This window comes from Gekko japonicus, unplaced genomic scaffold (assembly GCF_001447785.1).
Source record: "Gekko japonicus isolate JY-2015 unplaced genomic scaffold, Gekko_japonicus_V1.1 scaffold959, whole genome shotgun sequence".
NCBI classification, from domain to species: Eukaryota; Metazoa; Chordata; class Lepidosauria; order Squamata; family Gekkonidae; genus Gekko; species Gekko japonicus.
Window position 1 is genome coordinate 641,901 of NW_015164699.1, and position 16,534 is coordinate 658,434.

General features: G+C 47.6%; 1 protein-coding gene across 1 annotated transcript in view; it reads right to left on the reverse strand.

The window, feature by feature from the left end:
• The window catches only part of USP32 (ubiquitin specific peptidase 32), a gene marked incomplete at its 5' end in the record, with an annotated part of 115,813 nt that overhangs the window by 60,403 nt on the left and 38,876 nt on the right, over positions 1 to 16,534 (reverse strand). Inside the window, 5 exons of the mRNA XM_015409484.1 lie at positions 3,819 to 3,902; positions 5,375 to 5,437; positions 5,859 to 5,974; positions 11,734 to 11,841; positions 12,347 to 12,478. Of these exons, the coding sequence (XP_015264970.1) occupies positions 3,819 to 3,902; positions 5,375 to 5,437; positions 5,859 to 5,974; positions 11,734 to 11,841; positions 12,347 to 12,478 (503 nt within the window). The remainder of the gene's footprint in view (positions 1 to 3,818; positions 3,903 to 5,374; positions 5,438 to 5,858; positions 5,975 to 11,733; positions 11,842 to 12,346; positions 12,479 to 16,534) is intronic.

A 16,534-nucleotide genomic window follows, 5' to 3' on the forward strand; every position in this document is an offset into this window, starting at 1 on the left:
GCATAGGAGATGAACAGTTGGGAGTTACGTCTCATTGGGCGGGTTCTGTTGAGGTAGAACAGGAGCGCCCGCTTGACATCTAAGGTATGTAACAGCCTCTCCTCTGGGGATTTCGGGGATGGGAAGAAATCCGGGAGGAAGACCTCTGCCTGTAGGTGGAACTCTGACACTACCTTTGGCAGGAACGAGATGTCAGGTACAAGGCGTACGCCGTCTGGCAAAAAGGACAAGTATGGCGTGTCATGCCTGAAAGCCAGTATTTCTCCAACTCGCCTTGCAGAGGTGACAGCAACCAGAAAGGTCGTCTTCCACGACAGACATTTTAGGTCGCAAGTTGCGAGTGGCTCAAAGGGTTTCCTCATGAGCTGGCGAAGAACTAGAGGAAGGTCCCTGGGAACGACAGGAGTTTTGACAGGAGGGTAGAGATGCAATAAACCTTTTAAAAATGTTTTGAAAGCGGATGGGAAAACAGTGTGCATCCGTCAACTTGAACATGGTAGGTCGAAAGGGCGGCCAAATAAACATGTAACGATGAGTGGGAAAGTCCCGAGTCAGCGAGGGATAGGAGGAATTGGAAAACTTTCTCAAGACCTGCGGAGATGGCTCGAGGGGCATCATCACCAAGGGAAGAACAGAACCTTTGCCATTTATAATGGTAGGACCTTCGTGTAGTAGGTTTTCTGGCGTTCAGCAGAACGTTTGCTACGCGGGTCAAAAAATCTTTGACGTTATTCTCCATGCTATCAATTTTAATCGTGGTACACTGTGATGCAGGAGAGGGGTGTCGGACAGGAAGAGGAGGTCCTGTGCCGGAGGGAATTGGTGGTATATTCCTGTTGACAATTCGAGAACGGTCGAGAACCATGGTTGTCTCGGCCACCACAGTGTTATCAATATGCAGTCCGCGCCGTCTCAGTTGTCAATATCGACAGATTGACTGTGCAGACGTGGAGGATGACGCTGCGTGTCGCATGAAGCATATCGGTGCCGACGTGGATCGATGTCGGGAGCTTCCGATACTGTCGACCACGGGGAAAGAGACGGAGAAGGTTGGAGCGGGAAGCACTTTAGGGGCATCACCCAGTGCAGACACTGCTACCTTCCCCTTCTTTGCCGCCTTAAGGCAAAGAAGAGGACCCCTTCTTTGCGGACTTGTGCTCCTTACTTGGTTTGGCCTTCTTTTTCACCGGCGTGGAAGCGGAGGATTGCGCCTTCGATGCCGGAGGCTTCAGCGTCGGTTGGCCGATATCAGAGGCAGGCCTTGATGCCGGAGTCGTTGAGGTCGATGGGTTCTCGGTGTCCATCGCCGAGGAAGGATGTAGGGCCAATTCAAGCAGTGCCACTTTAAGGCGTGCAGCTCGGTTTTTCGGGTCTGGTTCAAAAACCGAGCACAGTGGCAACAGGATTCGGGTCGATGAGACTCTCCGAGACAAAAAATGCAGAGGGTATGACGGTCAGGAGGAGCAAGTTTACTACCGCAACCCTTGCACCTATTAAAAAAGCCCCACTTCTTCTCCATAAACATAAAAGTGAAGAAGAAAGAAGGGGTGGGGGGGTGTAGCCCAAAGGCCCGACTGAGGTAAAGCGGCAACCTCCCCCTCAGTAGAAAATAAAGGGGTTTTTAAAAAGTTTTTGAAAGAACAAACAAAGAAAAGGAATGAACTGAGGGAAAAAATCCAAAGAGCTGTGAGACAAAAAGCCAAAACACACGAACTGACCGACGAAGAAAGAGGTCTTTCCAACGTGGCGGTAAGAAAGGAACTGGCGGGATGTCTGCGCCCACCCCTCTGGGCATGCGCGGTGGGGTTCCTGCGCATGCCGGAGGGACTGGGCGCAAAAATCCGTTAAAGAGCTTGCTACAATGCCGATCGATCCAGCGCGTGCGCACTAGATCCCATGGCTGTGAAGCACAGAGACCACGTCAAAGATCATAGTGATCCACATTCAGAATTCCCATCAACTGAAAGAGCCACTGACCATTGTATGCCCTTCCCTGCCCCAAGCACACATGAACAGTATTATATACTTATAACCCTTTAAATTCCCAGAGTACCACTGAGCATCTAGAGCATTCCCCACTACCAGCAGTTGTGTTTTTTTAATGGGCTAGCATTCAGCAGTGGTATGACTCAGTTCCACCACCTCATTCGGATGCACGCTTTAATCCAGCCTCAAACAGAAAACCCCTGCACCCGCACAACCTTGCTACAATCATCACGGGCAAGTGGTGCTGTAGTTTGAAAACAAAATGGTTTTATCTTGGGCCTGCAGTAATGATGACATTCCAGTTCCTAAAGAAATTGCCAGCTTTCCTGAAACATGGGGCAGGTGCCACGGAATACATTGTTCAGCAGAGCTACATGTGGCATGCCAAAGAATCACACGTTGGCTCCCAGGCCACTAAACATCACTGGCCTAGATTCTGGGGTAATGCTTGGGCTGCACCATCTCTATTTTGCTGCCTCCGAAGCACACAGGGTGCTCCTTGAAAAGTGACTGTCACTTTTCCTTGTGAGCCAGGTTAGTGGGCAGTGGCATGTAGCCCAGGATCCGTTCTAAACACATCTCCTGTCCTCCCCAATTACCACAGGTGTGTGTCTGGGGATCAAGCTGGGCAGCTGCTTCTGGAACCTTGCCTGTGCATTCTGGATCAACACCTGAGAATTAAGCCAAGGCTAGACATAATGGGCTTTGGCCAACCACAGCTTTACAGCAGCAAGATGGCTAAACACTCAGCAACTCTAGATGGGCAACTGATTTCATTAGGGCATCAGTGCACCCTCAATTGACTAGACCTGCCAGGGAAAACAGCAGGTCACAGATTAAGCAACAGTTTGGCTGTCAGTCACAGGTGGAAATGTTGCTTCCTCCCTCTCTTGGTTAAGATTCCCTCCATTGCTTCTGGGAAAGGGGCTGAAATTCAGAACACAGGTTTTCTAATATAGAAGTTAAGAGCAGTCATAACTGGGTTTTTGTGCATGCCCTGCTGCACAGATTCCCCCACCTCCCACCCCAAACAAAGAGGAGGAGTCTTGCTTTAGACTTTGGGCTGCACACAAGGCTGTCAGGTAGCCCTGTCATAGCCCTGGAATGTGGAGGGGTGCTTTTCCTTTGCTTCACAGCTTTTTTGGGCTCATCAACTGCTTGCTATCGTATGTATTACCTTGTAGAGGCTCCAGCTGCAATTTACTCGGCTGGGAAAGTTAACGGCTTTTCTGCTTTGCCAACTTGCTTCGCCCCCGCGCGCGAAATATATCCGTTGGCTTATGCTTACAGGGGGGATGTTTGATTTCACTATAAGTCAGAGGCCCTTGTATTGACGGCCATTCCTGACACAAGCTGTACATGTGTTCTTTAGTACTGAACTCATCATTAAGCAGTTATCTTCTTATGAAGCCCTGTGTGGTGTGATCTGACTTAGGACCCTGACAAAGGCAAGGAAAAGCATCTCTCTGAAGTCTGTGCTTCAGAGGAACAGGAGTGACCCCGAAACATGCCAGGCGCAAGAGCCAATGCGGGGCTTGGCATTCCACAACTGCGGAAGTGCAGGGAAGGGTCAGGACCAAGGCTCCCTCTAAGCTGTGGAGTCTTGTGAACAAAACTTCTACTCTGTGAGCCACTGGCATTGAAATTGTGAGCCAGCGATTTGGCTACTGCGTAAATTAGTTTCCTCTGGTGCCATCTTTCCTGGGCTAAGACAAAAATGTGTGAAACGGAGGCTAAAAAACTGGGAGTTAACTCACACTAACTCAGCTTAGAGGGAACGCTGGTCAGAACAGCTGTCGCACAACAGAGGTTTCCGGCTGTGTGAAACGTACCTGGAAAAGCAGATTTAAAAATTCATTGGCGAGAGCGCTCTTCACACTCCAGATCTGGTAATCCTCCAGAGTGAGGTGGCCGAGCTGAAGGAACGACAGACAGAAGGCAGAGTGTGAGGCTCTGCATCAAGCGTTTTCCGCATATTTCAATTTCTCTTTTACATTCATGGATTCATTCCCCCTACGGACCTAGCCCCACTCCGTGTCCTGCCCCCCCCCTTTCTGAGGTAAACTGAGCCACAAACACAGGGCCTGTTCTGTCTGCTTTACTTTCAAGGACAACATATTTCATAAGCGGCCATGAGAACAAGCTGAAGTGTGGTCTTGAAAGCCTTGTTCCCACTGATGCTGGTGAGCCAGCGTCCTGGTGTTTCAGACCACAGGGGGGAGCCCATGAAGTCAAACACTCCTTAATTAAACCCCTCGCTGTGCCCCCTGGTCTGGTCCCAAGCCATGCAGGGCGTTAAAGGTAAAAACTAACAATCTGGGCTTGGGAGCAGATCGGGAGCCAGTGTACTTGCTGTAATAGCGTGATCACATGCTCCCAACAGCTGGCCCCAATCAGGAGTCTAGCCACAGCGTTCTGCACTAGCTGTGTTTCTGAACACTCTTCAAGGGTAGCCCCAATTACAGTGCACTGAACACACATGAAGCTTCTTATACTGAATTAGACCCTCAGTCCATCAAGGTCAGTACTGCCGACTCAGACTGGTGGTGGCTCTCCAACGTCGCAGGCAGAGGACTTTCACATCACCTACCTTTTAACTGGAGATACCAGGGATTGAACCTGGGACCTTCTGCACGCAGAGCAGAGGCTCTTCCCCTGAGCCACAGCCCCTACCCTTGTAACAGTCCAGTTTAGTTGTATCTAAGGCACGGATCAGTGCGGTTAGATCTGACTGACCCAGAAATGGACGCAGCTGATGCATTGGTTGGAGTTGGGCAAAAGCACTCTGGGGCACAACAGGTCTTCTAAGGTAACTCGTGTGTCCAGCAGCACTCTTAAGCTGTGAACCTGGCTTTTCAAAGAGAATATAACCCCATCCAAGACAGAGTCCCTGGTCTACCTGAAAGATTGAGAACTTCTTATCTTTCAGGATTAGAATAATAGAATCATAGAGTTAGAAGGGATCTCCAGGGTCAATCTAGTCCAACCCCCTGCACAATGCAGGAATTTCACAAACACCTCCCCCCTACACCCCCAGTGACCACTGTTCCATGCCCAGATTTGTCCAGGCTTGTTCACCCTCATCCAGCCCATTACTGACTCCAAGCACCAGATCAGAACATCAACAGCATCCTTGGAATTAGCTTCCCAGAATATGACCACTGAAGGAACTGGAACCCCGAAATTAGCAGAGCTGAGCCAGCAAGTCAAAACTCATGGTCTTAAAAATTGGCTTGGACATAATACAATAAAATGTTCATAATGGGATGACCCTGCCACCTGCCTTCTGTGGCAAAGCTTTCATCTGAACTATGAAAGTCCAGTTTAAAGAGCAGATGATGCTTCAGGCCTGTGTTGAACAGGAGAAACGATATAAGCAGCTTCCTACCTTGGTGGTGTCGTGCGTCTTCAAAATACTCTCTACAATGTCAGGTGGATTCATGTGCAGCTCCTTAGAAAGAGAAAAATGATAGCACACAGCTAAGAGACCAAGGGTTTCAAGGGTTAGTCATGCTTACGTAACAAAGAAGAAATATTCTGATTTTGCAGTGTCTCTGGATAATCTAGATTCCAGTCCAGTAGCACCTCAGAAACCGACAAGATTTTTGGGATATAAGTTTTCAAGAGTCAAAGCTCCTTCATATCTGACAAACTGAGCTTTGAATCTCAAAAGCTTATATCCCAAAATTCTTGTTGGTCTTCAAGGTGTTACTAGACTTGAGTCCAGCTCTTCTACACAGCTACCCTACTGAAACTATCTGGATAATCTGCCAGTTTACAAGCCTCAAACAATCAGGCTGCAACCACAGTGTGACATCTTACAGTACAAGATACTTTCCACATAAAGGCAAGTGACTTTGAATGTAGCTTACAGGAATGTCATCTGTACGATTATCCTTCCAGACTTCCAAAAGAGCAACCACCATTTCTTCGAGCTCGACACGAGATAAAACCCCGTCACGATCCACATCGAAAACCTTGAAGCAAACTGAGAGAGAGGGAGAAATAAGGTTATTCACAGTGTGCTGCAGCATGTCTACGGCTGGATCTCAGTCACAGCAGGAGAATGTTCAATGCCACATGGAGTCAACTCAACTTCCGTGGTGTGCATCATGTCCTTACAAATGGATCTGGGTTCTTCAGGTTTTTAAGTATGAATCTTTGGGGCAGATGTTAAGGCACAGCAGCAGTTCAACCATATTGTACGCAACCTGGGATTCATCTCTACTAAGACTAGATGCGACCATGTTGCATTGTATTGGTTTCAGGATAGTTCAAGTATTCCTGGGGGGCTGGGTGTCCATTTTATTGCTGGAAACTTCCTTGAAAGCGATATGCTAAAATGAAGAAACAGATCTTGGGCATCTTAAGAATAAAATAAAGGATACCTTTACCATGTGCAAAACTCTGCCGTAGCACACTGGCTATGAAACTGAGGACATTCTTGGTTTGGATCTTGCCTCTGACATGAACTCACCTTAGGCAAACTGGAATCTCTCAGGCTCCGCCTGTCTGCAACATCATGACACTAAGACCTACCTTCCTTACAGAGTTGTTGTAAGGATCACATGAGGTAACATCATGTCCCGAGGACGGGACTCCCAGCCCCCCCACAGCAGGAGAAAGCCCTTTCCCCACGGAGCCGGGGCGACAGACGGCGGCTCCCCAAGCACTCACCGGGGCGAAGGGCTGAGCCGCGGGGGCCGCAGGCCGGGCCGAGACGCTGCTCTCGTCACCCCCCCACACACACACGGGGAGGGCCCGGGTCGACGGGGCCAGAAAGGATGCCGCGGTGACAAGCAGAAGCCGGGGGAGAGACGACGGCCGCGGGATGGGAGGCGACGCCCCAGTCCCCGGCTTTGGACAGGTGCCCGGGCAGGAGGGAGGACGCAACAGGGAGGGAAGGAGCCACAGGAGAGGGCATGCCCACGCTGCCGAGGACAGCGACCTAGAGCGGACGGGATGGGAGGCGAAGGAGCCACACCCTGGGAGCCGCGTCGTCAGCTTTGTATGGGGGCGGGGCCAAGGGGGGCAGTCAGCACCGGGAGGAGCGGGGCACGCTGGGAACCGGGAGGGGAGGATATAAGGGAGGGAGAGGAGACGGCCGGGGATGATTCCTGGTTGAGGAGCAGAGCCAGAGAGAGAGAGAGCTCCAACCAGCAGGGACGGGTCGGTGGGGAAGGTGGTGTAACCTCCCTCCTCCGTCCAGGTGTCTGAGGCCTACACTCCTGGGGCAAGAAGGGAGGGGCGAGACAAAGTGGCTGAGTTGGGCAGTATTGGGAGCTCGAGCGACGAAGACAGCGAAGGGTCGTCGTCGAGCTCCTGTGACACATCATATATCTGAAGCACCTGAAAGTGCTACATAAAAGCATTGTCGTTATGTGCTGGCAGGCATCTGGCCATGTTGGGGCATCCTTGCTTCAGGACCAACTACAAGCTGGTGTTTTCATCCACTGCTGGACATTGCAAATATAACACAGCCGAGGTCATTCAAGGCCATTCAGGCCAGACTGGGTTTTGGACTCCAGGATTATCCTGAAACAGGTCCCAAACTAATTCCAGGTATCCATCCAAGATCATCTGACAAATATTCTAATCGTGGCTACCCCTGCCGTGTTCACAATCTGATGTTAAAGCCGAGTGACACGTTTCATTTTTAACATAACAGTTGCAGATTTTTATTTAAATGGTACAACTGACATAGCACTGACAGCAATGCTGTGTTTCCAGCGCTTGATTCCTTATCGTGGGCCACATCCATTCACATCGGACTCCTGGCTGCTCACAGACAGGGAGCTTTGCTGTAGGTATGCCAAGTGTTTACCGGCCAGTTGCTACGGCCGATGCATAAACAAGGTATTTAATCATTCATCGGCCAATGCATTTAGATTTTATTTTCTCTCTTCCCACCTGAGGGCTGATCAGAAATTCAACCACCACTTCTAATATGTAAATCCACAAAGTAATGCAAAATTAAATAGCTTAAACCAGCTATTTCTTATTGATTGTGAGAATCAGGAGGGCTTGTACATCCATTGGACAACAGACTGAAGACCTTTGAAGTCTCAGTGCCCGCTGCTGCTGCTGCTTCTCTGTGGCACAGCAAGGACCACAGTGGATTTGGGAAAGCAAATATGGGTTATGGATGCAGGAAAAAATTCTTCCCAGGTCCCTATCTAGGGGGAAAAGAGAGGGATGGTCCAGAAAGAGGGTACGGACCATAGCACGGGGGCATCCATAAGGACAGAGGGCCAACACAAGCCTGGATCCTACATACGGCATTGCCAATTGCTCCCCACTTTGCCCCCAGGTGTTCATCAGCCCCAGGGCCAATAATTCAGGGGGCACAGCCGGTTGCAGCAGGAAGGAAGTGGAACGGAAAGTTCACTCCTTCAAGAGCTGCTCCACTTGTGAAATAAGATCCATGCCGATATTTTTTTTAATTTATATGCCCGAAGACAGCCAGTATTATCACTCTAAACCAATAAAATCCAAGCAGAGCAATAAAATATGACCCGCTTAAAAATCAGCATAATTAAAGCATCTGCACCATTCTGCAGTGGTGGATGCCAGCTAGCAGCTAGTTCTGAAACTAAAAACTAACCAACACACACAGAGCACACCTTTGGCCTTCAATCTAAAACCCAACAAGCAATGAACCCAACAAGCCTAGCTCCCAAGGATGGAGGGTCAGCACTGAGGAACTGCTGCTCCTTGTGGTCACTTGTTTAGACTCACAAAGATGTGATCCTCTTGGAGAAAGTCCACAGGGAGGGCCACCGGGGAGAAGCCACTCCCTCGGGAATCCCGGGCTAGCCTGATCTCAACAGGATGGGAGACCACCAAGGAAGTCCAGAGTCGCTATGCAGAAGCAAGCAATGGCCAACCGCCTCTGAACCTCTTTTGCCTTGAAAACTCTATGGCAGAGGTGTCGAACTCATTTGTAACGAGGGCCGTTATCTGACATAAATTTCACTTTGTCGGGCCGGGCCATGTGTGCCATGAATGCAATACCAGGTACCGGAGATATAAACTGTATAAAGGACAGCAGCTGGTAATCCTCACTGCAAGGCCCCATTGCAAAGGAAAATCTATATGTGCAGACTGGAGAGCCAGCGGTGAAGGACTGGGCATATACTCCCATGCTGCTTGCTTCCTGCTGCAGACAAGGTTGTTCTGCCATTCTGAAGACACAATACTAGTGACTCCATCCACTCCCCCCCCCCAGCCGTCTTCTGTTCCCTCCCTTGCACTAGCTGCTCACGGGCCTGGGCGAGCCGCCACTAAGCCCAGGGTTGCTCCGCAAAGGCAGACAATAGCAGTCCACCTCTGCTCATCGCTATGGGGACACCATAAGTTGGGTGCGACTTGACGGCACTTTCCACCACCATCGATTGGCTATTGCCACCCAATGTCTGGGATCGGATCAGCAAGGCGCTGCCAGTATTTCCCAGTTCTGGCATTTCATTCCTAATTAAATATCGGAAATATCCGGAATCTGGTTGGGAGGCCTTTCTGCAGGTCTGTGGAGTCTGGGTCTACCACCCACTGAAAGAGTGGGCCTTTTAAAGGTTAAAGGAACAGTGCGCTGTGGACCAGTTAAGAGAGTGCTTCCTGCCACTTCTGGCTCTTGCAGCACCCATTTTGTAATTTGGGAAAGGACATCACTATAATTTTCGCTCGCTTTGGGGTGTGCTGATATTTTCCCAGTATTTATTAAAACAGAATTTTTTCCTGGCGCAACTTTTTGATGGCATACTCTCAATGTTTAACAAAACCGACACTCTTGCCCTTTGCATGCGGGAATTAAAACAACGCTTTCTGAAGCACACACACCCTATTTATAATCCATACAGGGCTTTTGGTTCCTTACTGGGAGGATTCTTTTCCTGTTGTCTGCCTGAGCTTTGACTGCTTGTTGTTTTACCCTGTGGTTAACCCCTTCATGGACAGAAAGGGCTATATGCAAGGGTTTTACATAAAAATGAGGGATCATCAGAGAGAGACACAGACAGGCATTTCTGAAGAGCAGCTCCTGTGAAGGGCCTTGGAGAATTAAGCTATTTGGCAAATGGAGGGGAGATGCTGAGAGAGAACAAGAGAAAATGAAATATGCCATTTCGCTCTAAATGTCTAAAAAGGCAAACATTTGTATTTCCAGCACAGAAACATCTCCTATTCTAAATATACATGAGCTCAGGCATCAGCATCATGAAATGATGCAAACAGTTTGTGTTCATGAATATTTTATCAGGGGAAAATTAAAATCCAACCAAACACACACACACAGGCGTACACACGGCAACCAACAAACAAGGCAGCCCTGTATGAAGAACTGATCGTAACTGGCAAAAATGAGAAAGTAAATCGCAATAATATATCGAATTAATAGAGCCCAGGCTTGATTAGGAATCAGTATTAAAAAGCCCTTATATTAAAATGCTATACAAGACTACATTTTCTTGAGTGCTCTGCCCTTAAGCGATGGAAGGGTAGAGAGAACTAAATAAGATAGCTTTTAATATATATATAAAAGCAGATTGAACTATTCTTTTTCACAAGAAAGCCAAGCGCTGCTTCAGATATTGGGCAGGGCAGTCAGTGGATTTGCCACTGAATGTATGTTCAGCAACAGGAGGCTGGAGCCAGTTCTACCTCTTCAAAGATGTGCAATGCATACTACTCCAAATGCATGTTGGTGGCATTCACATGCAGCCCCGTTCAATGCCTTTATCCCATTTCTCTAAGTGGAGTACTTCCAATTTATCAATTAGCTAAAATGCCACAAAACCAATCAACACCAATAAAGCTATGGAAACAGCACAGCCAGCTAATAACCCTCATCAATGAATTCCTCCAGCAAGTGCTCCTGAAAGCCTGAGAATGTCCAGGCAACAGAATCAAACCGCGGAATCCTGAGGCAGAGGGAAGGGCTGTACCGCTTCAGTCAGCAAGTGTTTCTGCAAGTCTGAGGCGGAATCCTGAGGCAGAGGGAAGGGCTGTGTTTCTGCAAGTCTGAGGATGTCAGCAAGTGTTTCTGCAAGTCTGAAGATGTCCAGGCAACAGAATGAAACAGCAGAATCCTGCAGCAAGGAAAGCAGTTGCTGAATGCTTCCCTATGCAAAAGCATCCTTCCAAGAAGGAAAAATAGCACAGCAAAGAGCAAGTTTTTTCTTCCCAGTGTGCTGGTTTTTACTTACAGGGGTTTATTCACACCTTTCTTCACAGGCAGACTGAGGTGGTACAGTCCACTCTAGCACCTCAGGATCCATCCACCTCATTCTGAGAGATGTGCAGAGTCCAATGCTCCCTCTAAGCTGTGGAGTCCTGTGAGCAAAAATTCTACTTTGTGAGCTACTAGAATTAAAGTCATGAGCAAGTGATTTGGCTGCTGCATAAATTAGTTTGCTCTGGAGCCATCCTTCCTGAGCTGAGATGAAAATGTGTGAGCCGGAGGCTAAGAAACTGTGAGCTAGCTCACACTAACTCAGCTTAGAGGGAACACAGACCCGGCTTAAGAGGTGTGTTCTGGCCAACTTCCTCTGGGAAGCTTCTCCACAGCCATGGGACCGGCACTGGAAAGGTCCTGCTTCTTGGATTCAGGATCCCAAGAAGATGGCCTTAACTGGTGAAGGGAGAGGTGGTGTCTAGGTGTGGAGTGACTTGTAAGGATTAACACAACTCAGGTACAACCCTAGATGTATGGTGTGTGAAGAGGCCCTGAGCAGTCTTGCTGCGCACACTCACGTTTTTGCCTTTCTGCCAGCGGTCCCCTGCAGCAGGCCGACAGTCCGCAGGAGATTTCCTTGAAATCTATGTGGTTGTCACGGTTTTCATCAAAGGCATTGAACAGACCTGCAAAAGACAGAAGTGTTGGCAAGTGTTTGGCTCAACACCAAAAGCAAAAAAGGTGCGCTCATGTCCCACATTCAGCCTGATTCTAAGGGCTGACTAAACACCAAGCTTGAAACGTCCACGCCCACCCCCCTCCAAATCAGAACACATTAACAGAAAACCAGGGCAGCAAAAACACCTATCAAGCATCCAGCAGTCCCTTCCCAACAAAACTTCCAATCATTTATAGGAGATAATCTGTCCTCTTGCATACAGTAGAATGAAAGAACTCGGAGAGGGAGCAAAACAAGTTGCATAGAAGAGTCACTCCGGAGAATGGATCGTCTTTATCACTGTCAGTCCTCCATATTTCCCACATTCCAAAAAATGGTGAGTTATTCCGTCCTTGGCCAGCCCTCTGGCAGCAGCTCCCCTGAACTGCAACTCCTTTTTAATGACACATCCTCCACCAATTACTCACCCACCAAAACTTTGCGAAATTTAGAGAACCACGACTTTTTCATACCTTCGCCCAGAGATGGATGAATGGGAGGAGAAACCAGAGGACCGAATGTTTCCAGATCAAAACGCCCCGTTCTCGATTGAGCTTTCAGGAGCCAATACCGTTTCTCAAGATCGATGATATCCGATTCTTCCACTGTGTAAAAACCGAGATGATCAAAGTTAACCGATTGAAAAGGAGCTCTGGAATAGTATTCGCATGTCAGGGTGGGAGGGGCAGACACTTTCTGCAATGAGCAAGCTGCTTCACAAATCCAGATTTCCACTGTTCGGCCGAGCTGTGCCAAGGGAGAAACGCAAGGAGCCACAATCTGAAGAACTGATGTTCTGAGGTGACAGTGAAGCGGGAGAGGCTGGTAAAAAGAAAACAGCAGAACAAGCCCAGCGAGGGGATATTCGGGCCTTTAAACTGTTTTGTGGTCTTCTGTCTACAAGCGCTTCCATACCTGGGCTCCTTACCCCAGCCCAGTAAAGAACCCGCAGAGATGAGCAAAGATAGCTCTCACACCTTAGAACAGTGGGGTTGTATGTACCATCAAGCAGAAAGAAAAAATTACATCACACACAAGCAAATGGGTGGTAAAAGCAGCCTTAGACACCAACAGTTCTTCTCAAGCTTCATGTGAGGAACTCCTAGCCATCTATGGCCACGGGCAGTGGGCCCCAAATATGGTCACTGCCCAGGGTGACAATCCCAGCAGGGAATGTCTCAAGCACTCTCCAAAGGGAGAACAGACCTTTTTGTATGTTGTACTACAGCGCAGCACCGCAGATTAGAAGGGGCCCCCCTCTCCAACCATGGTCTGCTGCTTCTCCATTGAAACCCCTCCCCCCCATCAGCCAGTGAGAGATTTGTGTAGCCGCTTTGAAGAAGAGAGTGTGAAAGCCAAATCCTGTTGGCGACAAGAAAAATAGAAAGCTACAAAGCTCGGCCAAATGTTGTGGGCCTGTGGCTAAAGGAAATGGAGCAGGGCCAAGCCATAAAGGTAACCACAGGCTTGTGTACCAGCCTTTGATTTGAAGGGCTGTTAAGGTATACATGTGACAGACAGAAGGCTGTCTCGCCCCTGAAGGGCAAAACACCACTCACTTGAGCGTATGGGAGTGCTGCTCCAGCATCCAATCGCCTTTGAGAAAGGGGACGGAATGTTGGAGGGAAACACAGGAGGAGTTGAGTTCGGTTCTGTCTCAGGGAGAGAGCAAGGAGAGCTCAGGTCTGGCTCAGAAGAGCAGACAGAGTGAAGGGTAGCTCTGCTTGGTAATAGAACAAAAGTTCAAGTCCAGTGGCACCTTTAAGACCAACAAAGTTGGTCTTTTTATTTTATTTTATTGAATAAAACTTTAAGACCAACAAAGGTGCCACTGGACTCAGACTCTGCTCTGCTGCTACCTCACCTGAATTTATCTGCTTGGTAATGTTAGCAGAGTGGTTTGGCTCTACTTCTGACAGGGAGAAGAGTACCCAATTGTTAGGCCTGTTGCCTCTGGCAATGAGCTGACCTGGTGCCGTTTAGTCTTGACTCTTGGGAGAGGGCGGGCTGGTGTGGGTGGAACCCTGTGTGCATGTGAAGATTCAGCCTAGTGGCTAATGGGTGAAAGCCTATTTATGCTTGAAAGTATTAAAGAAAACTGAAACTTAGGGGGGTGCGCTCGATATAAACAGAGTCGAAAAAGTACTCGAAAAATTCCTTATTGGTATGTTTCAGGTATTTTTTTCAGACAATTTTCTAGTGGGCTACTGATTCGGCTATCCAAAAATGGCCACCCCAAAAAATCCTGAAAATATTCAGGATTTTTCAGGACTCCCAGATAGCCGCAGTCAAAGAGCTCTCAATCCCTTTAAATGCCTTCCAGGTGAACTTGCCGCTTGGAGAAGGTGTTTAAAGGGATTATAAGCCCTTTAAATGCCTCTGAATTCTTAAAGTGGAGTCACATGGCTTGAAGAAGGCATTTAAAGGGACTGTGATCCTTTAAACGCCTCCTCCCATTAGAAACAATGGTGGATGGGGACACCATCTTCTGGGCCCATAGAATTGGACCCCCTGGTTCAATCTCTTTGAAACTTGGTTTTTTTTAGGAGAGGCACCAGCCGCTATGCTGCAAATTTGGTGCCTTTATCTCAAAAAACATGGGGGCCCAGAGCCCCAGATACCCCCGGATCAATTCTCCATCATAGCCTATGGGGACAATTGACTATAATGGTCCTCCATAGACTATAATGGAGCCGGGGGGAAATTGGCAATCCTGAATGTTTACCGAATCCGAATACCATACCAGTATTGGGATTCAGGAATATTGGGAAATACTGAAGGTTTTCAGGTTCAATATACCTGAACCCAAAAAATACCAAAATTTTTGCACACTCCTAATTGAAGTCGACTTTGCGACTGAACAACAACAAAAATTGAAACTACTCTTTAAATTAATGAGCCTCAGCCAGGTTTCTCTTCTGACTATCTGGAGGCCTGTGCTGCTGATCTGTTCCTGGAAACCTATTTTTAAGTAAATAAATCTTCTCTGTTGTTAATATACGATTTCTGCCTCAGTGACCTGCATGTTCCATTTGTGCACCACAAAACTTACCTCACAGCAGCGATCCCAAAGCCTAGGCACTTGCCACCTTTAGAACACCTGGTAACTGAGGGGAAGGTTTATAGTTTAAAATAAGCCTGGTTCCCCCAAAATCGTAGAAGGCTGCACAGGTCTCCTCAGTTGATAGAAACTGGAATTTTTAAATATTTCTGTACTTTTCTTTTCTACCTCCCTTTCCCCTTCTTCCCTTTCTGTATATAAATTAATAAAAATTTGCAAAAAAAAAGAAGAAGATAGAAACAGCTTGTCACAGTACACTTGTCAGTTTTTACTGCTGCAATTTCTGTTTCCAACAGAGCATTTAGCCTTTTGTTTTCCTCGCCGCCACCCCTAACAGGTCAGGTACTCTTCCCTTATGAGTTTTCAAATCAGGACATGAAATTGAACATGGTTTCCTTTTATTAATTCTACTTTTTTATTACAACCATAAAAAGGAGAGCAAAACCAAACAAATCTTTCATCTGTACAAGAGAGACAAAATCTGTAAGGTTACGCAACCAGTGTGCTATAAATAAAATCATCTTTCACAGTGAATCTGTTTGGAAGAGAGTCCCCTTGCTTCCTTGCAATATGTCAATTCGGAGAAGAATGTAAAACGGTGAGAATGGCCAAAGGCCACTGCCAGTTACAACAAAGCAGCAGCAAAACAATAAAATACAATCACTTGGAACCCACCTTCGATTTCCACAGGAGGAAGGATTTCCATTGGCAGAAACACAACTTCTCTACCTCCCCTGACCCCACAATAGCCCTAAATGCCCACTGAAATGGTGTTTTTTTCTGGGCAGGGGGAATCAGAGGTCTGCCAAGGGACAGAGGAATGGGTAAAAATACACCTCCACCTCTTGCATGGGTGGAAATTTTAGATAGGATGCAATTCCCTGTATGGAACTATCCCACCCACTGACTGTATTAAACAAAACAGAGAAAGTACACTTCCTAAAGTAAACGTTAATTAAGAATGCCACATTCCAAATATATACATACCAATCTGTTAACTGCAGAGGTATTGAAAATTTCTAATATGAAACTTTTTTGTTGTTTTTGGCTGTTAAATGATTCCAACTCATCATTTGCGGCAGCATCTTTTAGAATAGCTCAAGAGGACTATTTTTGGGTCAAAACGGGATTTTGCAACCCGTCATCTCTTCAATCCTTCCTAAAAATCTGGTTTCAGGAAGCTTTAACAGAAGAGCAGGTCCAAAATACACAATCATCATCAGTATTTGTTATGTGGAAATGCCAGAAATTATTAAGTGTACATTCCAAAGTGCAATACTGTGAACCCAATGGCCTGTTTTCAGACAAGCCATAACCCATGTGCTCAGTGACAAAGCATATAACCTGCAGGCTGAGGGTCTCTGGTTTGATCACCAGCCTCTCCAGTTACTAAGGATCCCAAGAAGCAAGTTTAGAAAAGCCAAGATCACTGCCTGAGACCTTGCAAGAGAGGCTGCCAGTCAGAGGAGAAGTACTGGGGCTTCACAAACCAATCATCTGATTCTGTTTAGGGTAGTGTCATCTGTTCAGACATTTTTTGTTGTTGTTCAGTCGCACAGTTGAGTCCGACTCTTTGCGACCCCATGGACCAGATCATGCC